Raw genomic sequence first — 27,447 nt, 5'->3', positions numbered from 1 at the left:
AACAGGGACAAAGTGATGGAGTCGGACACTCAAATCCTCTATTCAGTAATGCAATGTCAGATTAGTTTTTGTCTACATGCTGTTTTCTCTCTTCTTGACTGCAATAAGAAATGACTTCACTATGAGCACAAGTTCTTATAACTACTTATGTGAATTTGCTGTAATTCCTTGAGGTGAAGTTTATTTTTTTTAAGGAAGATTTTTTTTTTTATCAGGCTGAATATTATTGCTACACGTACAAGAACTACAGATTTCTATCCCTTCTATTCAAGTTATGCTCTTAATCAAAGATGGATGGATGCACAGTGGATCCTAAGGAGTGGAAGGATTTGCACTCCATTTTCCCACCATCTTATATATGCTACAGTTGTCAGTTTGCAGATACACATATTGCTGTCACTGTATGACATAACACCTTCCAATGCTGCTATACTAACCACTAAGCCTCGTCACACTTCCCAGCCACGGTGTCATTTCTGTTCTTTCATCATTCAGTCAATCAATGCACAAGATCCTGACACAAAGTGAGTTATGCCATGTAGCATTTATCTAGTGCCTGCAGAATACTGAGCCCAAGTAGCAAAGAATCCCTTCATGTACTGATATCATAAATAATGTTTAAGATTTAGTCACAGTTGTAGTGGTTAAATACAAAGGAACAGATGCTGTCTAGTAGTAGTGCTTCATATCATCATATAAGTTAACATATATACTGGCAAATTCAGGCATTTAAAAGTAAACAGAAGATTTCTAATTCCCCTTTCTCACTGAGCAACTTCATGAACAAATCGATTTTCAGACTTTAGCAAGCAGAACATGACTGCAAATGAAGAGGATTTAGCACAGGGAAATCCAATGCTTTAAAACATTCCAAAAAACTCCCAAAGCTTCAGCCACATACTTTGCTACAGGCCATGGACTGCCTAGTTTTTAAAAGACAGTGTTAAAAGACAGTTTCACGTTTCCAGTTGCTTTCTCCATTCTGCCTAGAGATACACTATTATTTTGTTTCTATAGTAGAACTGATGTTTTTCACATCAGAAAAAATTCTGAAAGCATGAGAAGAAAAAAATTGATATGACAAGCATTGCAAACACAAACTACTCGGATCATCCTCCTAAGATTTTCCCATTTGTACTCTGATCATCATCTACTTCACAAACTTAATTATGTCTCATTTGTTCATTCTGCACTCAGCGAGTATTCCTGATGGAAAAGAGCAGCCTGTAGCTGAGACCTCAGGTAATTGTTATAAATTATTATTTTATTATTGTGCTCTAGAATGACACAAATGATAGACCAACATGAATATTGAATAGGAAGCCAGGGCATTTCCACATGTGGAAAGCAAAACTGGCTGGCTACTTTGCATCAACAGTCATCAATCCAAAGATCACTGGACAGGCGATTGAAAAAATTGAGAAAATCATGCTGTTATCATCTGATTGGTATTAATAAATTCTGACTCCTCAGCAGAGGGAACTTTTCCACAAATTTCACCTTTGAGAAAGTCAGAAAGAAAAGCAGCTGACTCACAAATGTGCTTTATAAGTCAAATTCTGACATACATATCCAGTAGCTACTTATAATTTATCCAACTCCAACACTTTTAGAGTTGATAGAAATTATCCCGTTATGGCTGAGACCAAGTAAAGACATCAATAAACCATAATTTAAGGCTTGATGAGTTGTTTCCTCTAACTTTGGATAAACTGTAGATTTGTTCACCTATCATGACTAACTCATTTAGATTGTTTTTTGAGATACAATAATTTTATTTAATTTATCTAATGAGACACACAACGACTGTCCCACACTTGCAAGCAGTTTGAACACAATGCCAAGCCTTAAAATTCAATGATATGTGGAAGTAACTATTCTTCTTTACATATAAGTTCACTGACCTTCAAATCTGAGATAAGACAATTGACAAATTGTTGTCTGAAAAGCATCAAATACTACATTTTAAATTAAAAAGATGATACAAAGATACGAGATAGTCTGCATTTGAATGTATTCCATTCAGGGCCTTACCTGAACCAAATTCCATCCCTTCAGAGATTCAGCAATGATAGAAGTAACTGTTGCACACACGCCACCAAAAACCATCAGATGATTAGGTCCATATTTTATTGCATCATAGAAGGCTTTGAGTCCTTTTGCATTGTCACACTAGGAGAAAAAAAAAAAAAGGGCAATATTCAATATCACAATTTGTAGCAAAAGTACATCTCTTCTTTCATTGTTCAAAAAGAAGAATACCCTTTTCTTACATTGTTGAAAACCCTTCATGTTTTCCTTCCAAGACAAAGCTGCAACATCTGTATTTTTCTATCGCCATATGACAAAGAATAAAAAAGTCCTAACAAAATGTGCTTGACTGAAACCTTTCACACTCAGAGCTACCATTTCCCAAAGCAAAATTTGAAATGTAACACCAGATGTCATCAGGACTTCCATAGTCAGAGGAAAGCTTAACACTACTCATGGTCTCTTTAAAGAAAGTTCTGTCTCTAAGGAAGAATGCTACAATAACTTCTCCTTACTGTCCAATCTTGGTATTCTGTGCAAAAAATATATAGTAGAGAGCCTGATATTTATAAGGACAACATGAAGTCTTCAAAAATACCAAAACTATATTAAAGTGCTAAGAATTAATTGTCCTGCTCTCATAGCTCACCTTGCTTTGAGCGACAGACTGGACTAAGCAACCTTTGATGGTCATTTCTAACCTGACTTGTTCTCACCTCCTCTGATAATTAGTTTGTTTTGTTACTTCACAGTTAAAGAATTTTACCATAAACCAACACCATGACTGAGCACTAATAAACAAAGGGTGATGCTAGTCAGCATTGAAAAAGTACTCCAGTAGTGTAGTATTAATCACTCATAACTTCTGTTAAGTAATGACTTAATTCAGGAACTTGCAGCAAACGAATTATGTACCTGAAGTTAAGAATTTGATTCCAAACCATGCTGAAAGTTAGGAATGCCAACAGACTATCATGTCAGCTGCAACTGCTTCACTGGCAGCCACTTCTTTATCTCACATTTTTGAAACAAAATTTTCTGCCCTCTCTTGCTTCCTCTACAAAGTCTTCCTTAAATATAGTTTTTAAGGGAATGATCACATGCCAGGCTCCAATATTTCATTATGACAATTCAAGGAAACAGTTCACTTACTATCAGCATCCAAGCAGTTATTATAGAGCATTTTGTGCTGAGAATAAAGATTTTGACTAAAGAGTTTGCAAGTTTATATTGATCTCCTTACTGAATTAATATGTTGCAAGGAAAAAAAATACTCTATTTGCATTCTTTCTATAAGAATAGAATTACTACTCCCACTTATTCAAATAGATACAGATTTTTACTGTGCAGACTTCTTTTACACTTTAAATTGCATAACACAGCACAATATTTCCCTGCTTATTGGGGGGGGGTGGGGGGGGGTGGGGTGTGTATGTGGAACAACACCAAACAAAACAAAACAACCATCCAAAACATTTAGTATGGTAAAGGCTTTTTTGTCAGTTTGAAAGACTGGTGGCCAGATTATATTGTGAAGCAGCATCATCCTCCATTCTTACTTCTCCATCCTCTAACTAAAGACTAGTTTATTCCAAGTGCAACTAGAAGGCTCAGTTATCTCTTTACTTCTATAAGCTGCCAAGGACACTAGAGATTTAGATATCTGAACTTAACTGACATTTAGCCAAGTGTTTATCCTCATCTGCTTCACCATTTGAAGCTGCAGAAATAGAGATTGTTGGGTTTTGATACCAACTTAAACCAGATATAATTTTTTTTTCATTTTTCATTATGTTACATGTTTTAAATGTACCACTAACTAACAGTTAATAAAGAATTACAAGTCATATATGAAATAAGGAGGACATTGATAGTAAAATTATAGCAAGAATCTGTAGCCCATGAAGAGTTACATACACAAATAATTTATGGAGAAATAAAATTCAATATTCTAAACAATACAGGCATACAGTCTATTATTTGAAGCACTTAGCATGAAGTAAAATTCATGCTAAAATTCACTCTTAACATCACAAAACACTGATTAACTGTTTGCCTGCAAATTGTTACTCACTCCAGTTAAAGAATGCAGTTATGGATCCCAGTCGATCAATTCACTGGGAGACTCAGAACTGCTATTATAATTTTTTTAAAATTTACTCAATCTTTTCATGTTTATGAAGATACTTTTTCAACCCCTTTTCATTCACACAGTGATTTTCTTGGGAGGGTATGCTGAAAACTTTATTCATCTCTCCCAAAGAGAAAGGTTTACACTGCTGAGATATATTACTGATCATTATAAGGTACATAAAACAATGGGTGGACTACTCTTCCACTATGATTCAGTTAAAAACACAGAATTGCTGGAAGGGACCTTGAAAGGTCATCTAGTCCAATCCCCCTGCCACAGCAAGATCACCCATACCAGATCACACAGGGATGCATCCAGGTGAGTCTTGAATATTTCCAGAGAGGGAGACTCCACAAGCTCCTTGGGCAGCCTGTTCCAGTGTTCTGTCACCCTCACAGTGAGCAAAAATCCTCCTCATGTTTACATGGAACTTCCTATGCCTCAACTGCCACCCTCTGTCCCTTGTCCTGTCATGGAGCATCACTGAGAAAAGCCTGGCTCCTTCTTCTTGGCATTTGCTCTTTACATGTTTATAAACAATAATGAGGTCACCCCTCAGTCTCCTCCAAGCTAAAGAGCCCCAGCTCCTTCCGTCTCTCCTTGTAAGGAAGATGTTCCACTCCCTTAATCATTTTTATGGCTTTGTATGGAACTCTCTCAAGCAGTTCTATGTCCTTCTTGAACTGAGGGGCCCAGAACTGGACACAGTATACCAGATGCAGCCTCATCAGGGCAAAGTAGAGGGGGAGGAGAAATGCTATCACCTTTCCATCTTCATACTTTCTTCCTGACTAATCTCATCTCCCTTTTAGGCCACCACAAATACTTACAGGACTCAGTGTGCTCCTTGAGCAAAACTGCTAGAACAGTCCAGAGAAAAAGATAAAGAACAATACTGTGTCTAGTCATAACTGGTCAGAAAAAATAGGGGAAAATGAGAAAGATGGGAGAAAGTGGACTTTCACATTTGTTTACTGTCACATTTCATAGCATGTACTGTGTATAACATTCTTCCCTGCAAGCAACAGAACAGTCTGTGACAAATATTAAAAAATAAACATTCACACACAAAAAATATTCCTCTGAAGCCAGACAGACAAGCAGTTAGAAAAGCTTTCTTCCTGCTTACACACTGAGGAATAGATCCTCAGTAAGCTCATGAAGCCCTTTCAAAACTTGACTTTTTCAGAGATCCTGGAAGACCTCTATTGCTGCTCATGATCTTCTACTGCCAAACAATATATATAACCCTAGAAGTGGGCACTGTTGAAAGACAAGAACAGACAACACTGAAATTTCCACAATATAATCAGCAAACAAGTTCTGCAATTGTAAAGGCCAAGTGGCTACTAGTTTCAGGAGGAACACTATGCAGCAATTTAATAACAGTCCACCAAACGACTGCGTAAGAACCAAAATCCACATTAAAAAGCAGAAACTATAAAGTCCTGGACATTTGTGGATAAAAAGAAGCTAACTAATTAATTGGAGAATGACTACCAGCAATGAAGAGGAAAGGATCCCTCATAAAAAGTCACAAACTTAAATGATGAAAAATATCACCCAAAGGATATTGCTAGATAGTTTCACTTTTTCACCTGAATTGTCAGCATCTCTGTTTTGCTGAGCTGAACCACAGCCTTGTATATAAAAACAGACAGCCATGCTGTGCTGCTCATCTTGAGTGCACACTGAAGCACTGAGGATGGCTGTGACACCTTTCATGGAAGAAATGGGTTTGTACCACAACCAGAACTCCAAACACGTGAGTTTTGGTACATGCCACAATTTTCTTTCAAGAAAGAGGCTTGAAAAATACTCACCTCAAACACATTAATTGCTGTGTTAGACTCAGTTAAAAGGCAGTGACAAGCCCCACAAAAATTACAAACATACATATTAATGACATAATTACATCAAATGTATCTCTTAACACACTGACTTGATACAGATTACATGGACAATACCCAAGGACAAATGTAAGCAAATTACCAAACAAACATCTGAGGAGAGTCCTACCTGTCACTATGAAAAAAAAAACAGATTAATATCACACCTAATAAAGCCACACTTTCAATTTCTAAGGAAACAGAATCACCCATTTTAATTAAGAAAAATAGCCAAATGAATGGTTTGGGGACTGAAGTGTTAACCTTCCTGATTTCTCTTCCTAGCAGAGGCTGGCAACTGAAACTATCATCCTCCACTGAGAAAAGGATCTGCATACACATGGAGGAAACCCTGCCTGAAGCACAAGGGGTGCACAAGGACAAGAAATGTTTCTGGAGAGACCAGCCAGCCCATTAGCTGAGTACACAAACAAGACCTTCTCTACCATTTCCAAAGGCTCGCTACAGCTGAGAGGAAAGATGTTCCATGTGAAGGGGACACATCACTGAAATCAAGAGATGCAGCACAACTCGTGAAGGTTGCAGGCTGCCAGGAAGGCTGTCTGGCAGACAGTGAGACATTGGGGTGTGTACTCAGACCCTTAGGGCCATAAGCATAAGGCAGAGCTCGAATCCTTAGAGCACAGAATGGAAATTCACACGGGTCTGGTACATAAAGCTTTGCTAACTCCCGTAACATGGACAGGTTTGAGTAATTACAGCACTGTGGGAGAATTTCTCCCACAGCGGGGCATGAGCTGTAAACATGAGACCTTGTGATGGGAGAAAGTCCTTGAGCTGGAAGGCACTGTGAGCAACCCACGCACACCTGCTGGGGGCTGGAAGCTGCCGGCCCCTGGGGCAGACACAGCTCCAGGGGGCTGACCCTGCCAGCCCCCTGGGGTGGAACCACGGGCTGTTTTGATAAGGGTATCCTATCTGCACCCTGCACGTGACTTGGGGCCAATCGGTACTGCCCACTTGTACCAGCCCCAGGCTGGCTGGGTACACCTCCTCTGAGCACCATATAAGCCACTGTATGGCCTTAATAAATCGTACTGATGCATAGAAGCTGCTGTCTCAAGTCATCAGTGTCCCGATCTCGCCTCTCGCCAGCCTCCGGACCCCGACACAGCACTGGCAAAAGAGCAGATACCTGTAATTGAATGGATCCTGTTAGATTCACATAGTGATGAGAACTATTTGGAACTGATGCATGATTGTATTCAGATTTCTAGCTGTTGGATAGCTATGCCCAACTGTTTCTCACCTCTATCCTGGCATGACACTCCTTGCTGAGCAAAAATAAACCTGAGAAACACTTTTCATATCTATTGAACTCCTGACATTCTTTATGATGAGAGGGAGTAACCAACAGCTGCTATCTGCATAATGAAATATCAAACCCTTTCAAGTGATATGAGAGCTTTCAACAGCACTCTGCACTGAATATCATTGGAAAGAGAAGCAAGTGCTCATAAATACATGATGAGACTTCTCTGAACGGGGAGAACAGAGGTACAAAGACTTATTCCTATCCACTGAAAGATCTTGCTCAAGAAGTCTGTGTTAGACTACCAACTTGGAAGGAGCTAAGAGATGAGAAACACCAACATTTATTTTCATCTGATCATCATTCACATTTTAAAAGACATCAAAGAATGCAGAAAACTCAGTGAGGAACATACAGACAACTTCTCAGAGCTACAACAAAGATTAATCAAGTTACATCCTCCTTACATCCTCTGCCTGGTTTTATGGTCAGGGAGTGCTTCTCCTAAGGTATCTTCTCTGATTTCTAGTATCTGTAACTTAGGTACTTTCAAAGTCAGAAATTATCTTTTTTTACTTCTGAATGCTGGAACTGGATTTTCTTTCTATGAATTTGTACAACTGCTCTTGAATCACCACTCTAACAACCACAACACCTGGTGACAACATAATTATCCATTAAAAGAAAAAGCATTTCCCTTTCATTTGTCCTAAACATCATGCCATGCAAAGAAGATGTGAAATGTCTTGCCAGGGAATATTATAAATGTTAAAATTCACAAATATATGAAAAGAAATCAGACTAGCTCATAGAGTAAAAACAATTCAAAACTTATTAATAGAGAGAGAGTGACCTTTCTCAGGAAACTTCTGAATCCCAGACCACTGGTGACTGGTTGTGGAGTCTCCCTCTCTGGAGATGGTCTTGAATATCTCTAGAGAGTGAGCTTGGATGCATTCTTGCATGATCTGGTACAGGTGATCCTGCTCTGGCAGGGGGCTTGGACTAGATGATGTTTCAAGGTCACTTCCAGCCCCTAGCATTCCATGACTCTGAGTGGGACAGTGTTGTGGGGAAGTAGGATTAAGAGCTTGCCCTGTCCTTCTAATCACTGTTCCAGAACAATGCTGAACACCTGCACCAAGTCTGGTCTGAACCACCATAGCCACTCACATGTTCTGAATTTGAAAACCAAAACCAAAAGCACCCCCTTCTACCAACTACATCAAAGCCATCCCAAACTGTGGGCTCTTCTGTATATGCTTTCCTCTATCATCTTCTAACTACTAGCAATCAGATTTCATTTTAGATTATGGGTGGACACAGGAGAGGAGATCCTAATCTATTCAGTGAATAATTAACACTCTTACCTTGACAACTCTTGACATACTTTGAGACTTGACCTAGCAACTTCTTTATCTGATCCTGCCTGCAGTACAGAGAACAGTACAAAGTGCTATCAATAAGGTACTGGTGCTTGGCATCCCATTTAATAGCTTATATTCTGCCTTGGGTGCCACCTGCCTCTTAAATCACTGACTCCACAGCAAGGGTGACACCACTCACTCTCTGGCATCTCATTTCCTAAATGATTGCTTAAACACCTCACAAAGGCTCAGCTACTTGTTCAACATAATTTTGATGTTTTTTGGTTCACTACTTAGGAACAGCATCCACCCAGCATGATAAACAATATTTTCCTATCTCTCTTAATAACAGGAGTTTATATACTTTAATTGATTTTTCTTTTATCCTTTTGTTTGGCTTTTTGTTGTTGTTTGTTTGTTTTCCTTTAGATAACCTATCTTCGGTCTTATTACTATTTCTTTGAGTATCTAACATTCACACTGGATGATTCCAATTTAAAAACTCCAATATGAAATGGAGTTGGAGTGTAACAAACAGATAAACCTTGTATAATCAAAACTGACTGCATCTGAGTTTCTATCATGACTGAATATACAGTAAGAGCAAAGATCAAATTGTGTTTCTCTTTTCGTAATGAACTTGTATTCAGCTTGGAAGTTGAGGTCTTTTCTGTAAGTGTTACACAGACAGAACTTCAGGACATAATCAAGAAACATTTTCTATATTTGTGGTAAGAAGACCATTCTCTTACAATAACATATCTGTATTGAGTTTATATGACAAGGCTTTAATAGCAGGGGTGTCACAGGGGTGGCTTTGTGAGAAGACACCAGATGCTGAGCCATATCCAACAGAGCCAGATTCAGCCAGCTCCAAATTGGACTTGCCACTGACCTAAGCTGGCAGTGACACTGATGGAACCTCTGTGCTAACACATTTAAGGAAAGGTATACACACACTGCACAGCAGCTGTGAAAGAGGAATGATAAAGAAAGAAAAAAGTGTGAGAAACAGCCCTGCAGACATGAAGGTCAGTGAAGGAGAGGGAGGAGCGGCTTCTGGCACTGGACCAGAGACTCCCTTGCAGTCCATAGTGGAACAGTTTGTCCCCTTCAGCTCATGGATGATCACAGTGGAACAGATACCCAACACCGTAGCCCATGGAGGAATCCACACCTGAATAATTTTAGATAAGATTCACCGTATCCACTTTTTCTGGCTGTATCACTGATCAAATATAGAAGTTGTTCTAGGACTGCACAGCAATGAAATCCATAATGCAGGTAACACTGGTCAGGATGTCTGTAAGATGGTGAACATGAGTTCAAAGCATTATCATCTCATGAAGACCTAACAGAAAGCTACTGTTTGGGCTTTAGAGACATCCTATTGTGCAAGGTAAGCAATTAGTCAGATTCCATAGTACAATTTACTGAGTTCTGATGAATTATTCTGCAGCTGCAACCACCATCTGAACCAGAATCAAACTAGTGTTGGTTCAGATATTCCTGGACCAGACAGATTTTATAATATCCATGCTGTATCTGCTCACCCACAATGTACATTCCATTTTATTTAATTCATTCACTTCTTCATCAGTCCAATAACACTACAGAAGACAGCATTGCAGATGTTCTCTCATTAGCAGCATTAATTAAAACAGATGAACATCCACAGACACAATGTCATCTTGAATTAGATTTTTTTTCAAGTATCTTTAAAATGCATTTGGATATTCACTGTTTCAGAGCATAAATATGTAAAAAGCAAAACTAAATCTTAGTACTTCAGTAATGTAATAAATTAAAAGTGTACTTAAGCAAATGAGGGTGATAAAACACTGCCGCAGGTTGCTCAGAGATGCAGTAGATGCCCCATTCCTGGAAATAATTAAGGTCATATTGTTTGGGGCTCAGAGCAACCTGATATAGTTGAAGATGTTCCTATTCACTGCAGGGTGAGTTTAGACTAGATGACCTTTAAAGGTCCTGTCCAATCCAAAGCATTCTATGATTCCATGATATTGCATAGTTCTCTCTGACATCCCACTTATTAGGTATTTTGGTACATTCAATATTAACAGGGAAATCAACATCTTGCTCATTTCTAGTTCTTCCACTCTGCATAATCTATATCTCTCCATTTTATGGAAAAAAAGAAGAATATGGAAAAGTACAAAAATCAAGAGGAATCATGTTGGAAAAACAATATATTCAAAGATGTTTAAACAGAAATAATATCTCCTATTATTGAGAATAAGCTGGATCAATCTCCAGCTTTTCTAATTTTTATTCAAAGAATTCTAACATTACAGTGATTCATAACGGTACAAAAAAAAGTTAATTATTCATCAAATGTGCACCTTTATTGCATCAAAAGCCTTGTAATATTTTTTCTACCAAATCAGTTGTGCTTTTGCAGTAAATAACATCAAAAGGTGTCAATAATTTCAGACACTTGAGCCCCAAGATCACTGTCAGTTAAATCTATTGCTGCATACTACTTAGTATTTTGTTGCCTCTCATTTTGAGAGAGTGATGTGCTGTAGTAGATTTACAAGGCATTTGTCAGTTGCAGCTCAAGTGCAAAATGAAGAGCTAAGTGAGATAATTTTGGCAAACTGAACACAGAGTCACTAATGTCAATTGTTCAGCTTTGTACATGCCTCATCTTTCTTTTTCTTCCCTTCATTCATTACCATTTATTATTACACTACCATAAATAGCCTACGCTTTCACTGTCACACTCTGACTATTTCAGTTCGATTTCCTTTCATTCCACTCCCTGTGCTTTTTAGAATATAGAGAAGAAGTCACAAATGTGAGAAGATGTGTCATTTAAAGAAAGGCTTCTTCAAGTACATCAACAGGAAAAGAAACACCAGAAAAAAGGTGGCCCTGTTGCTGAATGAGGTAGGTATTCTGGTTACAAAGGATACGGAGAAAGCAGAATTACTGAATACCTTCTTTGCTTTAGCATTTACCATTAAGACTCACCCTCAGGAATCCCAGCACCTGAAGGCAGGAGCAAAAGGTTGGAGGAAGATGGACACCTCCTCAGTCTAGGAGGATCAGGTTAGAGAGCATTTAGACAATCTGGACACTCACAAATTCATAGGCCCTGATGGAATACACCCATGAATGCTGAGGGAGCTGGATAGGGTTATTGCTAAGCCATTCTCCATCTCAAGGAGTCATGGAGAAGAGAAGAGGTGCTTGACTACTGGAAAAAAAATCAGTGTCAGACCAGTCTTCAGAAAGTGTAAGAAAGAGGATCCAGGAAGCTACAGACCAGTCAGCCTCACCTCAATCCATGAAAAGGTGAAGGAACAGATCACGGAGGTCACAAAGTTATAGTCATAGAATGGTTTGGGTTGGAAGGGATCTCCAAAGGTCATCTAGTCCAACCTCCTCTGCAGTCAGCAGGGACATCCTCACTTAGAATCATAGAATCATAAAATGGTCTGAGCTGGGAGGGACCCCCAAAAATCATCCAGTCGGACCTCCTCTGCAGTCAGCAAGGACATCCTCAACTACATAAGGCTGCCAAGAGACCTGTTGAGCCTCAGCTTGCATGTCTGCAGGGATGGGGCCTCAACTGGATGTCCTTAAGCAATAGTCACTCCACACTAAAGCTCTGGCAGTCAGGGCAGCTGCTGTATGAAGTAGGACAGCATTGCTGAGGTGCAGTGCAACAGCTCAGGAGGATGTGCAGCCAGCTGGAATCAAAGTTGATGGGAAAAAGTTTAATTTTGAAACTCTGCAAGATGTAGCTGCTCTTTCTCAGCACAAGGCAGTGATTCTGGTTTAGAGGAGTATTCCCCCAACATGTGAAGGACATGGATCTGCTGGAACCGGTCCAGAGGAGAGCCACAAAGATGATCACAGGGCTGGAGCACCTCTCTTATGAGAGATCATGCTAAGTATGTGGAGGGAAACAAGATTATGACTATCTCATAGCATCCTCATAAGTAAGCTTAGGAAGTGTGGGCTGGACGAGTGGACAGTGAGGTGGGTTGAGAGCTGGCTGGTGGTGTCCCCATTCAGCAAAGTCTGTACAGGCTGGAGAAGTGGGCAGAAGTTCCACAAAGACAAGTGTACGGTCCTGTATCTGGGAAGGAATAACACTATGTACCTCAGGGGTTCACCCACTGGCAAGCAGTTCTCAGAAGGACCTGGGAGTGCTGGTGAACAAAAAAATCAGCATCAACCAGCAATGTGCCCTCGTGGCCAAGAACAACAACGGTATCTTGGGGTAAATTAAGAAGAGCATGGCCAGAGGGCTGAGGGAGGTTCTCCTCACTCTCTGCTCTGCTGGGGCCACGCCTGGAGTATCGTGTCCTGTTTTGGGCTCCCCAGCTCCAGAGGGACAAGGAACTACTGGAGACAGTCCAACAGAGGGCCAGAAAGATGATTTGGGGACTGCAGCACTTCTCTTATGAAGAGCCTGGAAAGGAGAAGACGGAGAGATGTTTCTCTGATAAGAAATTTGTGGTGGTTCGGGCAAGTTGCTGCTTAAGAAGTCCTCCGAAAACAGACAGAGAGTCCCAAGGGACAGACCTGGACACCCAGGATGCTGTAACACTGTCACTCTATTCCATTTTCAAGTGTCACAGGTCATAAAGCAGTGTCTGGCTGATATTGCTCTCTCCTCCTCCCTGCCTCTCCCCCCTTCCCTTCTCTCCTCGGTGTGGTGGTTTAGGTGCTACCCGCCCCCCCACACACTTTAGAAACACCCCAGACTAGTCTCAGCCAGCTCTGGGAATATGAATGAAGCTATTTATTTACAGCTAGCACAATATACAAGCAGATATTTACAGTATATACAGTTAGAGACAGAAATACACAAGGTAAAAACAACACAGAAACACAACTCCCCTCCCAGAAACCTGAGTCCCCAGGAGGGGCTCTCAACCACCCCTGCACCTTCCCCCTGCCCCACTCAACCTTACCCCAAATCCTAGGAAGAAAAAGAGGTTCAGCCAAGAGGTTAAGGAGCAAGGTTAGTGGCAGTGAGGTTAGGGAGATGTAGCTCAGTCCGAAGCCAAAAGCAGAGTGAGAAGATGGCGAAAAGTGTTATCTAATGTTTGCTTTCTTGTTCCCATGCCTCTCTGTGAGACTGTGAGGGAAGGAGACATCACCAATGTTTTCCTTTCATAGCCAATTATCTACTTTCTCTCACCAAAACATTCTAGCCTGCTTCAAACCAGCACACTAGGGAAGAGCAGGTCCCTGCTTGCCTCATGTTTGTGTGGGGCAGATGGCTCCCAGCTGGCAGGGAGGTTTGAGCTGCCTCATGAGGCCTGCGGAGGCCTTGTAGGCCGGAGGTAGGGAGGGGAGGGCAGCTCTGGCCTGCTCTCAGGCCTGTGCTGGGGTTGGATGGGGTGGAGGATTCCAGAAGGTTTTAGTCCTAGTGTGTGAATGTGCTCATTCTACCTGACTGCCTTCTGTGCCTATGCACTTGTAAATAGAATCTCCTTGTGGCCGTTTGAGCTGATCCTCTAGCTCAGACATAGGGGAGAGATGAACATTCCAGGGACAGGCCACATAAATGGCAACAATAGATAAATTAATATAATTTCATTGGAGCATCAAGAACTTAATGTCTAGAAGCACAGTTTGTTCTCCCCCTTCTCCCGCTGGCTTCGGCTGCTTCAGCTTCGCCTATCTTCCCCGGCTGCTGTTTTGGCTACTGCTGCTTCTGCTGCTTCGCCGCCGCTTGACCCCTCCCCCATCTCCCTTAAGGTGATTGTATTGTTTTTTTCCCTTCCTTCCTTCTCTAGTTATTATCTCTCTTTACATTGTTATACTATAAGAAAATACAATTTCATCTTTCCCTGACTTTCAAAAAAGAACGCATCCCCCCCTCTGTAAACTCCCAGTCGGTGTGCAGCATTTCTATTTTTACTCCCCAGAAGGCATAAATATCACTTCTGCCCTCTGGTACTGGGTAGCTCCTGGCCCTAAACCCCTACAGAAATTAAAACAAGGCATTGCTTTGAGAATAAGAAGATACAGAAAGAAACCCCTCAGTACCTTCCTGGTTCAGACCATGAAGCTGAATTCCTGTCTCTCATGCGTGCTTCAGGCACACGGCAGCAGAGGCTGCCTCCCAGCACATACAACCTGTGCTAGTTTGAAGCAAGCTGGCATGTTTTGGTAAAAGAACTAGATAACGGGCAGTGAAAGGTAAACATGGTTGTCTCTCCTCTCACAGTCTCGCTGGGAACTCTGGGAAGAAGAAGAAAACATTTGATAGCATTCTCCATTTTGTCTCTCACTTTGCTTCTGGGCTTTGACGAAGCTGCATCTCATAAACCTTGCTGCCACTAACCTTGCTCCCTAACCTCTTGGCTGCACCTCTCTTCTTTCTGAGAACTGGGGTAAGGTTGAGAGGGCAAGGGGAGGTGTTGGGGTGGTTTGAGAGCCCCTCCTGGGGACTCAGGTTTCTGGGAGGGGAGTTGTGCTTCTGTATTGTTTATCCTTTGTATATTTCTGTATATAACTGTATATATTGTAAATAGCTGCTTGTATATTTGCTGCTGTAAAATAAATAGCTTCATTCCTATTCCTGGAGGCCTGTCTGAGTTAGCTGGGGCAAATTCAAAAGTGTGGGGGGGCGGGTAAGAGTCCAAACCATCACACAACCATAGAAGGTTCTAAACAAACATCCACCAGGGATGGCAAGAGGCACCAGGTGACTTTGAGGCCCATCAGAATTGTTCTTACAGCTTCTGAAAGTCACTTTACCTGGAAAATGTGAAAACATCTATTAAGCTAGCACAAGGATGTTCTTGAGAATATATTTGGATTTCAATAAAAGGTCAGAAGGCGTCTGGTATTTTTGGAAAGTTAGATTAAACTCTTTTCCTGCAGAGGATGATGTCCTTCATTAAGAGTGCTAAGTGGTACATGTAGCTCCCAGCATGGCTTTTTCTGAACTAACATTGTTTGCAATTTTATATTTTTTCCTTTAATAGAATCACAGAATCATAGAATCAAGCAGAGACCTCAAGGAAGAGACTTCCAAGATCATCCAGACCAACCAAGCACCCAGCCCTAACCAATCAACTAGACCATGGCACCAAGTGCCTCATCCAGGCTTTTCTTGAACACCTCCAGGGATGGTGACTCCACCACCTCCCTGGGCAGCCCATTCCAATGCCAATCACTCTCTCTGGCAAGAACTTCCTCCTAACATCCAGCCTATACTTCCCCCGGCACAACTTGAGACTGTGTCCCCTTGTTCTGTTGCTGGTTGCCTGGGAGAAGAGGCCAACTCCCACCTGGCTACAACCTCCCTTCAGGTAGTTGTAGACAGCAATGAGGTCACCCCTGAGCCTCCTCTTCTCTAGGCTAAACAACCCCAGCTCCCTCAGCCTCTCCTCATAGGGTTTGTGTTCCAGGCCCTTCACCAGCTTTGTTGCCCTTCTCTGGACATGCTCCAGCATCTCAACATCTCTCTTGAATTGAGGGGCCCAGAACTGGACACAGTACTCAAGGTATGGCCTGACCAGTGCAGAGTACAGGGGAAGAATCACCTCCCTTGTCCTACTGGCCACACTGTTTCAGATCCAGGACAGGATGCCATTGGCTCTCTTGGCCACCTAAGTTTAATTCTCCAGTAAGAAGTTTAATTCTCCAGTAAGAATTTTGGAAACACAGATACAAGGCAGAAGAAAAATATGACAGACAAAGTAGGAGTTTTAAAAAGGGATCTATAAATTAAGAACAGCAAAATGAAATTTCTTGACCCCAAAGGTTGCAAAAATCTGGTGCAACAGACTTCATCAGATGTTTAGGATTTTTTTAATCAAAGTCTTTCTGTGATGTAAAACATTTGAACTTTTTCTCTGATGAATAAAACTCTGCTAAGATGCTTTACTTCAGCACAAATAACATGTTATCATTTTGATAAGCTACCATTTAAGTTAGTCCATAAATGCCACATTTACAGTACACTTTAATTTGGTTTAAAGTAACATTGTGCTAGACTACAGTCATTTACCACAGTATAGGACTTTCAGGCTGGAACAGATAGAGTGAACATCTGCACAGATAACCACTATAGTTCGGGGGGGGGTTCCCCACTTAATACCTGGCAAAAAAGATGGTATGGAGAGAACTCATGGGGGTTTTTAACTACTATCCACCCAGCATGACACTGAGTGTGTGAGTAGGCACGGTGCTTTACAGTCAGCAGGCACTAAAAGTCCTCAAAATCCAAGCATCCTTTAGGATACTTTGCTCTTTTTCCCCAAAAAAACAGAGCATCTTTTTCCTCCCCCAGGTTGAAAAACAGGTTTTGAACTGTGACTTGAGCTGACCTGACAGTGGATTGCTCCACTAGGTGGACTACACCTGCAATGGCTACAACACTCAAACCTTCTCCTGACCCAAGTGGCCACTATATTTTATGCAGAGCAAACTGTCAAAATAAACTCACAGAACTATGCAGTCCAAACAACTTACCATTTCTGTGAATGTCTTGGAAAGCAGAGACTTTTAACACAATAATAAATTATTGAAAAGCAGCAAAGTGAACTGCAGCAGCTGAGAGACTGAATGTGCCTCCTGCTTGAATCCTCCATGACAAAAAGTCACCGTGTGTAAGGTCATTGTGCCACAGTGGCATGCTACCCAATTCCCACCCACACAAGCACATCCTGAGGGCAGAACAGGGCAGGAAGGCAGATAGCTGTGAGAGACTCTGAAAGGGAACTGGCAGACTGACACAAACCTCAGGTGTCACAGGATTAGTTGCAGTGAGGAGAAGACTCAAAGTTAAGCCTTAGAGGCAAAGCAAAGAAAAGGAACAGCCCTGGAAGTACAGGCTGCTGTTGGAATGGAAATCTGCTTAAAAAGGATTTGAATTTCATGAACTCTGTGTGCAAGGTTATTGCAGATATGTCTTCAAGCCTTTTATTTAATAACTTGCCCAACATAATTTGAGTTTTCCATATTTAAAAGGCTCATCTTGATCTAGTTGTGGTTTATATTCTAGGAAATTCATTAGTTCAAAGACAGGGAATGGTGAATCTGAATCATAGTCCTGTCACATTCACAGGATGCTAAATTTCTCTGGCTTTAAAGTTATGTAAGCAAGATGCTGCTTCTGTGTCGCAAACTGCAAAAAGTTGTTCCTTTGCAAAATGAAGACAGTCTAGCAAACAGCCAAATAATCCTTCAAAGCTCACATTCAAGAGCATAGTTTGGGATTGCTGCAACTAAAATGATCATACTCTTCCCCTTTGGAGAGTCTTAACTGAGCTTGCCAAGAGCAGAGTACTGCTTGCCTTGCTGCATCAACCCTTGAGGGCTCCCTCCTTATGCTCCAAGAAAAAAAAAAAAAAGGCAGATGAAGCAATAGCAAAACAGACCTGGGCTGTATGCAGGTGAAATGTCCACCAAAGTTCAAGCCTGCAGTCATCCTGAGATCAACCTGACAAATGTTTAAAAACAAATACATTTAGTGTAAACCTGGCAACTCAAAACAATCCATACTAGAAGCCAAGACCTGCTACCTTGTGCATCTCAGCCTAATTAGGTCACTCTAATTGTCTTCCTTAGTTACATAATTAAGTTTGTTAAACGTAGTATATGCTTGTGGCGCACTCACAATGAACTCATTTGTTCTTCAGCTCCCTGCCTGCTTGCCAACCAAGGTGGCAAGAGCTGTAACCTCAAAAAAGACATTATTTTGTCTATGTGTCCTTCTGTCATTCTAGGATTAACTCTATTGAGATATCTCCCTGAACTAGTAATTCCTGCTCTACGGAAATTCCAAACTCTACAGAAATCTCAGTGATGCACCAAGAAATTCCAAACTATCAAAGCCTTTGTCTTTCGCCCATTTACCTCCACACTCTGGTTATACTTGGCACCATACTGACTTTTGCTGCTAGCTTGATACATAATGCTCTGCTAGGCACTGCTACCCTGCAGGGAAAGCTCATGTGTGTAAGAAGAATTCATGGCTGTGTAAATTGAATTTTTGACTTGTTAAAACTCTACCAAAAATGGCTAATTGACCTCTAAATGACTAAATTCTACTGAATCTAGAAAATACTCAGACTAGTACCTGGATAGACAAGTAGGTCCACTTTTTCAGCTGTGCAAAGACTTCTCTGCCTTAAAAATCTCCATGATTTTGGCAGACTGAGTCCTAACTTGTCCAGGTTGGTTTTGTTTGTTTATTTGTGTTTGTTTTTTATTTTAAAGCATCCTTTTGCCAAGTACATACTGACTGTCACTCATAATCCTAACAGGTTGAAATGGTATAAGACACTAATAGGATGACTTTAATCCTTTTGTGATGCATGGCTGACACTATCAAGTGAAAAAAAAACAACCCTGTATGTTGTACAGCTCAGGATCTTCTTTTTTCCCTCTTACTATGGCATTATAAAAGCAAGAGAAATTATGTGGATAAGTTACAAATATCTTGGTGGTATTTTTAGGCAACAAACTGAAGGAAAATGTGGAAGTTCTGATAAGGTGAAATAATAAACTGACAATGACCATGACCAAGGAAACCACCCTCAAAATGAAACAGCGCTCTCAATATCTTATTAGATTTCAAGTGGCTTAAATACAAAATTCAGAATGCCTCAAGGGGAGAAAAGAGGTTGCTGTCATTAAGTCTTCTGTCACAAAACAGAGGTGCAGTAAGAGAGACTATAGTAGATTTTCTGTTGGTTACCTATACTGCACAAAAGTGGGCAGCTGTGGAAAGCAGTGGTGCAGGAGACACATCTATTTTAAAATGAGTATCAACAACACATACTAGAAAGTCAGTACTAGGATTTCAAGGTTTTGAGAAAATCTGAGAGGTGGCACACTGCAGTTTGGCACAACTAGCACCAACTAGGCTGTTATCAGAAACCATCACCTCACTGCACTTAGTGCCATGGTCTAGTTGACTGCAAAGGGCTGGGTGCTAGGTTGGACTGGATGATCTTGGAGGTCTCTTCCAACCTGGTTCATTCTATGACTCTATGACTCACTATGACTGCTGCCCTTCTACAGCCCAGCAAGAAGAGTTATGTGAATGGTTCCCACTTCATATAAAGCAAATTGACAAATTACAGACAATATTTATAGCTGTTCAAATAAAAGCCTGCTGATCTCACAGTGAAGTGGGTGAATAGACTTCATATATTATTTCCCACTTTGGCAAATCAGAATTGTATATGTGTGTATTGGTGTGTGCATGCAGGATCAGGGACAGAGGGGAGAGAAAAAGAGCATTGCTGGTTGCCACAGATCTTCCTGCAACACTTATTTGACTGGTATGCTTTGAGGGTGAATATTCATAGAACATAAATAAATACTGCACTGTTCATAGAATCAACCAGGTTGGAAGAGACCTCCAAGATCATCCAGTCCATCCTAGCACCCAGCCCTAGCCAGTCAACTAGACCATGGCACTAACTGCATCATCCAGGCTTTTCTTGAACACCTCCAGGTGTTCTCCACCACCTCCCTGGGCAGCCCATTCCAATGCCAACCACTCTCTCTGTGAAGAACTTCTTCCTAACATCCACCCTATACTTCCCCCGGCACAACTTGAGACTGTGTCCCCTTGTTCTGTTGCTGGTTGCCTGGGAGAAGAGACCAACCCCCACCTGGCTACAACCTCCCTTCAGGTAGTTGTAGACAGCAATGAGGTCACCCCTGAGCCTCCTCTTCTCCAGGCTAAAAACACCCAGCTCCCTCAGCCTCTCCTCATAGGGTTTGTGTTCCAGGCCTTTCACCAGCTTTGTTGCCCTTCTCTGGACATGCTCCAGCACCTCAACATCTCTCTTGAATTGAGGAGCCCAGTACACAAGGTGTGGCCTGACCAGTGCTGAGTACAGGGGAAGAATCACCTCCCTTGTCCTGCTGGCCACACTGTTTCAGATACAGGCCAGGATGCCATTGGCTCTCCTGGCTACCTGGGCACACTGCTGGCTCATATTCAGCTACTATCTACCAGTACTCCCAGGTCCCTTTCTGCCTGGCTGCTCTCCAGCCACTCTGTCCCCAGCCTGTAGTGTTGTTTAGGGTTGTTGTGGCCAATATGTAGAACTTAGCCTTGTTAAATCTCATCCCATTGGCCTCTGCCCACCCATCCAGCCTGTCTAGGTCCCTCTGCAAAAATAATCAAAAGAAGATGCTCTTTTGAAACATGCCATATCTTGGCTTTAAGATTATGAGAGTTTACCAGAAGACTTCTACACAGTAATAGCAAAGAAGAAACTCACAAGCAAAAAAAAACCCAAAAAACCAAAAACAACCACATCCTACATATCTTTCCAGGCAAATGGAGTTAACTTGCTGAGCTGAACAGCACATGGTGATAAATAATGTCTCATATGTCAGTTCATAACACTATGGAATAACTCCATCCTGAGGTTCACTGGAGACTGTATTCCCTAGCAACACTGAATTCAGTGAAGCAAACAGGCATAGATGCTCCACTGTCTTCTATAGACACTGACAGATGCAAACCAATGAGAGACTGAGTACTGCCTTTCGTGTGCTCAAAATGTAGCTGAAGCTATTATACAAGAAGAGAGACAGGCAAAGATACATATTAATCATAAAAGTGCACACTATTAACATGAATTTGGGTGCCATATGGTGTGTTAGCATGCAAACATGTGCCTGAGCTGGAAAAAAAAAAAGTGTTGTGTATCTCCCACAACCACAAAACTTAATCACTCTTTAAGCTAAGCTCACCAGAATTTTTAAACAGACAGCAGACTGAAGCAGATGACAAAACAACTACACCTCCAGATTTCAGAATGCCTCGTGCTTTAAATTCACTATGATAACAAAACTCTGCTGAGGGAAGGAAAACAGAAAATTTGCCTGCTGCTTTCCTCATAGTTTTGTAATCACTTTTGTGGATTTACTTTATTAATAAATTATGAACAATCATAAGCATGAGAAACAAGATTATAATGATTTGAGATCACAGCAGAAAATAAATTTAGCAAAATTACACCACAAGAGTTATTTGCAGCATTATTCAGAGAATTTTTTTCTTAACTTTGCTTTTTAACATTCTAATCAATGCACAAAAGGCTTTTCAGTACTTAAGACTGATTAGCAACTTCCGAGTGCTGTGTACCTCTGCTCTGTACCACAGCACACAGAAAACAGAGATTAGCTCACAGGTAACAAAATAATAATTTTTGTTTTGAGTAGCTAACTCCTGACAATTTAAAAGAGACTTTTCAGAGCCTTGTTCTGATGGTTTCCCAATTAGTTTGCGCACTATCTCCACTAGGTGTATTATAAGCAACTTTATACCAGCCATCCCATACTTCCTCAATGAGTTGGTTTAACACTGTCAGTGAATTTGCACACATACCTTAAAATGGCATTTGAGCATTTGAATCCAGTTTGGTCTTTCCAAAAACATTTAGCACTATTAGTTTCTGTATGTCTCATCTTCAGTAAATATTAAGAAATATAAAGGTAGCCAAGAGAGCCAATGGCTTCCTGGCCTGGATCAGAAACAGTGTGGCCAGCAGGACAAGGGAGGTTATTCTTTCCCCTGTACTCAGCACTGGTCAGGCCACACCTTGTGTACTGGGCTCCTCAATTCAAGAGAGATGTTGAGATGCTGGAGCATGTCCAGAGAAGGGCAACAAAGCTGGTGAGAGGCCTGGAACACAAACCCTATGAGGAGAGGCTAAGGGAGCTGGGGTTGTTTAGCCTGGAGAAGAGAAGGCTCAGGGGTGACCTCATTGCTGTCTACAACTACCTGAAGGGAGGTTGTAGCCAGGTGGGGGTTGGCCTCTTCTCCCAGGCAACCAGCAACAGAACAAGGGGACACAGTCTCAAGTTGTGCCGGGGGAAGTATAGGCTGGATGTTAAGAAGAAGTTCTTGCCAGAGAGAGTGATTGGCATTGGAATGGGCTGCCCAGGGAGGTGGTGGAGAACACCTGGAGGTGTTCAACAAAAGCCTGGCTGAGGCACTTACGGCCATGGTCTAGTTGACTGGATAGGGCTGGGTGCTAGGTTGGACTGGATGATCTTGGAGGTCTCTTCCAATCTGGTTGATTCTATGATTCTAAGTCTTCTATGATTCTATTGGATAAGTTCTTAAATACAAGTTCATGGTGTCCAGCAAGAAGGATGCTAAAGGCCACTAAGATGTAAAATGACATATCTTATGAAAGACTTCTGTAATTTAATCTGCTAGGAATTATTACCTCAGCATAGAAACAAACTTTCTTTTTTCCCAAGAAATCAGATTTTGTTAAAAGTAACACACAGATTATGCCAGATTGTGCAAAAGAACACAAATAATGAAAAAGAAGTGATACTGGCACAGCTTTAATCTGTTATAAGTAATTTAATTGCCTGTCATTTGCAAACAAGCTCCATTTGAAAATCTCACAGGTTTCTGTAAGCACTCCTATCTACTCACTCAGACACTTGAAACTTTGAGAAAATCTTTATCATCCAGTAACATCTTCAAATAGACTTTTTCTTCTGCTAAATGAAACATGCTTATTTTGTATGAGATAACTTTGTTTTCTTTTTACATAAACCAGAAAACCAATACCTGTGCAGAAGATTTTTTTTTCTTTTTTTTTCTTTTTTTGTCTTTTTCATCTGAACACCTAGGCAGAGAAATGCTTCTAATTTCACTCAAAAATATCAGGACATCTAAAATATAAAAGCAGAAGTGTGGCTTGTTGAGATCATCTTGGGTCTGGCAGTTAAAAAGATTCTTCCAAGTGGCAGGACCAAACTACCTCAATCTGAGAAGAGACACAAACATGAGGCTCTAAATACCAACTAATAATCTAAACACAAAGGTCAGAGCCAGATAACCATCCTTCTACACTGAATCTATCCCCTCCCAGCAAGTGCTCTCAGACTTTTAGACTGAAATCTAAATGCTACTTGATTCCATTGGTCCCTGAAGAGTTTGAGGACCTATAAATACTAAACCCCATTATAAGAAACTAGAAATGCAGAGACTATCTGGGATTTCAGTAAATTACAATGACTCAGGAAGTCTTCAGAAGATACTAAAAGGAAAAAGCTATATAAGTGAAAGGCAATCCCACACACCATGGGGCCATGTGGACAAGGACAGATGCCAAGACTTCACCTTGCTCAGCCAAATCAGATTGTTAATGTTTGTACATTTTAGGGCTGGGCTGCCCTTCACTGAGGTTTTGACAAGTCAAAGGTATGGGCTGACAACACCCTCACAAGCTTCATCAAGGCAAATCCAAAGTCTTCCATGGAGGAGAAAACAGCCCTAAGCAACAGTTCAGGCCAGGGAGAAGCAGGCTAAGTATCACTCTTTGAGAAAGGAAGTGGGAGTCTAGCAAACCAGAAATTGAACACAATTAAGCAGCATGCCTATGCAGCAGTGAGCGCTCACCGCAAACTGCTCTGTGTTAGCAAAAGCATAGCCAGTGGTTTGATGGAAGTCACTAGTCCCTTCTAGTCATCATTGTAGAAGCTACCTTTCAAATTGTGTGCTCATTTTTGAGCCTTCAGATATAAAATACTGATAAACAGGAGAGAGTTCAAGGACAGGCATCAAAATGGTCATAGAGCACATGATGCATGAGGAACAGCTGAGGAAGCTGACTTCCTTCAGCCTCAGGAAGCAAAGGCTACCAAGATCTCTAACTGCAGTCTTCTAGTCCCTAACAGAGGGAATACAGATGGAGCCACTCTTCTCAGATGCCCAACAAAAGAACAAGAATTCACAGTCTTGTTACAGTAAGACAAATTCTAATCAGATTTAAGAGGAAAAAGGGCAAAATGAATGAACAAGGACTGGAACAAATTAACTGGAGAGCCTAGGAGATGTCCATCCTTGGAAAGAAGGTCCTATGCAACCTGGTATATCTTCAGGATCAGCTCTACTTTGAGCAGTATATCAGACCAGATGATCCCCACAGGACATTTTCAGTCAAAATGAGTTTGTGATATTTTAATAGCAATCAGTCACTGGAGCTGAAGCAAGGTAAGAATGGCAAAAATCAGTCTCTCAACATCATGTCCAGTCACAGTAGACTCTAATGCAGCACTAATTCTAGCTCACCCAGCAATGATTCCAGTATTCATGCAACGAGGTCTGGAAAATTTTGAGCAGTACCCATGAGCTCTGAAAAACAAATAGGGTCTTCACCCCATTCTTTAGATAAAGCTATGCAAGGAGAAACTGCAAAGTTTCTAAGCTAAGGTTTATATCACACCTTTCCAATACCAGCAAGACTCACTTTGCATTGGGAAAGCTGAAGATTACTTCGGTTAGCACTTACTTAAGACAGCAATAAGAATATATATAACATGCTTGAGAAAGAATTGCACAGTCAATTTTCACAAAATAACAGCAGGATCTCTGACTCCCATGTGAGATTTTATTTTAAATATTGGGGTTTGTTTTCCTTTCTAAAACAACATTGCTGTCATGATTCTTTCCCTGCTAGCATAAAGATCATTGTTTACAAATTGCTGTGGATAGCTGGACAATTGGTATCATCTGTTGTTTTCTTTGTACTAACATCAGACTGTTTTGCTTCAGTTTTTCTAACTAGATGAATTCAAATTTGTCTAGTTAAAAGTTGGGGTTTTTTTTCAACGTCATTTAGTCAAGCAAGTGATTATTTGTCTTCCTTCCTTCCTTCCTTCCTTCCTTCTTTCTTTCTTTCTTTCTTTCTTTCTTTCTCTATTTCTGATGCGTTGATGCTCATCCAGCAACTTCAAACAGGTGACAAAAAATATAACACAATATTTAATCTCCAGACATGGGATGTGTCACCCTTTGCTTAGGTCCAAGAATAATTCTTTTCAAGTCAGAGTTTGCAAAAAGCTAGGCAAAAAGCAATGACAGTCATTTTCCATGTAATCACTCCAACAAAATATTGAAATGCTATAATCATTTAAGGTATTTATAACTTAACGTTAATTACAACTTCCCCTAGAAAACACCAGATTGTCTAGGCTATATTCCTGGAAAGAAGGCATCTGCTAATCTTGGTAAACAAAGCAGAAAAGTGGGATTTGATTTAGAATAAACATTCTTAATATCCATTCATTGTTTTTCTCAGGACTTTCCCTTGGAGTAGGACTAGCCTCAAAAGTTGCCAACATGTGCTGCACCTTGTGGAACCAGACCTTTGCTCCCCACCGCTTTACTCCCCAGCTGCACAGTGCACAGCATTTCACACTGGAATTAACACAGGTTAGGAGAAGAGAAACACTTAAATGCAATTCATGCACTGCAGCAACACAACCACATCTTTCAGGAAAATACTATACTTGATAGATCCAGAAGGTGAAAAACAAGTTTAGAAGATTAAGTTTAAGGTAGCAAAATGAATGGGAAAGAAGACATAGTAAAAAGAGAAAAGGTAAGGGGACCCAAAACAATCCTGACAAGCATGAATGGCACTGAGTGAATCTGGGCTAAAATACTCTTCATCTGAATTGTCACTGGGAACCCTTGTCCTCTAAGGACAGATCTCATTGGAACAACTTCATCTAGGTCAAATAAATTCTTTTTATTTCCTACCAACTGATTACAACAGACAAGGAAATAGCAGGTGACAGATGTGTGTGCATGAATGTACAATCACGTAGAGTTCTCATCCCTTCCCTGAGTACTCCATAACCCTAACACTGCTTCTGCCCATAGACATTCTAATTATTTTTACTTCAATCCCCCTCCTTCACACTATGCTGGAAATCTTTCTCCATTCATACCTTCTGCATATTCTTACCCCAGGGACAAGCTTACTTACAGAGCCCAGTTAGAAATAAACATCTTTCCTGCTAAAGAGCGACAGAAATAAGCACCTGCCCATACAGCTTCTATATGTTTCCCTGTGTATTCAACAGTCCCCTGTGCATCCCAGCTCTACTAACCTGAGCTTGGGCTCACGTCTAACCCAACAGGTACCTTATCAACACTGCTCCCCTGCTTTTCCACTGAATACCAGCATCCCACTTCAAAGGGTACAACCTAACCTGTCTAAAAAAGTGCAAGAGGCTGGGCATGTTGCTGCAGCAGATAGACATGCATCAAATACCCTCTAAAAAATAATGTCCATAATGCAGAGAACTGATTAAATCATTTTACAAGGCAGCCTTGCCACACTGCTAAATTAGATTTCTAACAGACAGTTAACACTCCTCTACTAAGCATTCAGAATCATTTTCACTTGGGAGAACATCATGTATGTTGCTTCATTATTGTGTGCTCTGTTATTCAGTGAAGTTCACATAAGGCTTTTTCAGATCTAGCATACTCAAATGTTGGCATTCAAACAAAAAGGAAGTAGTCCAACACACTGCAGTGCCAGTATGGAAAATGTATTTTTAAGTAAATTTGCATTTGACTTTTTTTATTTGCTTATTTTAGCATAAGGAGGTGAAATACAGGACATTCTGTCTCTATGCTTTATAGAGTATTATTGACATGATCCTTTCTTTTTGTGTAGGTCAGGGTTTTTTTTTCGGGTGTGTGTGAGGGAGGGGGGGGTTGTTGCTGTTGTTTGTTTGTTGGGTATTTTTTAGTGGTGTTTTGGTTGTTGTTTTTTGGTTGGTTTTTTTTGTTTGTTTGTTTGTTTTGGGTTTTGCTTTTCCAATAAACATGAATGAGAGTCACAGATTACACTGGACTGGAAGGGACCCCCAAAGGTCATCTTACCCAACCCCCAATGATATTAGTCTCAGATATTCCTGACATTAATGCTAATATACTCTTAGAATCATAGAATAGTT

The 27,447-nt window shown here is 40.9% G+C and overlaps 1 protein-coding gene across 1 annotated transcript in view; it reads right to left on the bottom strand.

Annotated features, from left to right (window-relative positions):
• Positions 1-27,447, bottom strand: part of GABBR2 (gamma-aminobutyric acid type B receptor subunit 2) — a 662,133-nt gene that overhangs the window by 528,362 nt on the left and 106,324 nt on the right. Inside the window, exon 2 of the mRNA XM_064150058.1 lies at positions 2,035-2,172. Within this exon, the coding sequence (XP_064006128.1) occupies positions 2,035-2,172 (138 nt within the window). The remainder of the gene's footprint in view (positions 1-2,034; positions 2,173-27,447) is intronic.

Source organism: Pogoniulus pusillus, chromosome 10 (genome assembly GCF_015220805.1).
Source record: "Pogoniulus pusillus isolate bPogPus1 chromosome 10, bPogPus1.pri, whole genome shotgun sequence".
NCBI lineage: Eukaryota > Metazoa > Chordata > Aves > Piciformes > Lybiidae > Pogoniulus > Pogoniulus pusillus.
This window is presented reverse-complemented; position numbering and strand designations above follow the sequence as displayed.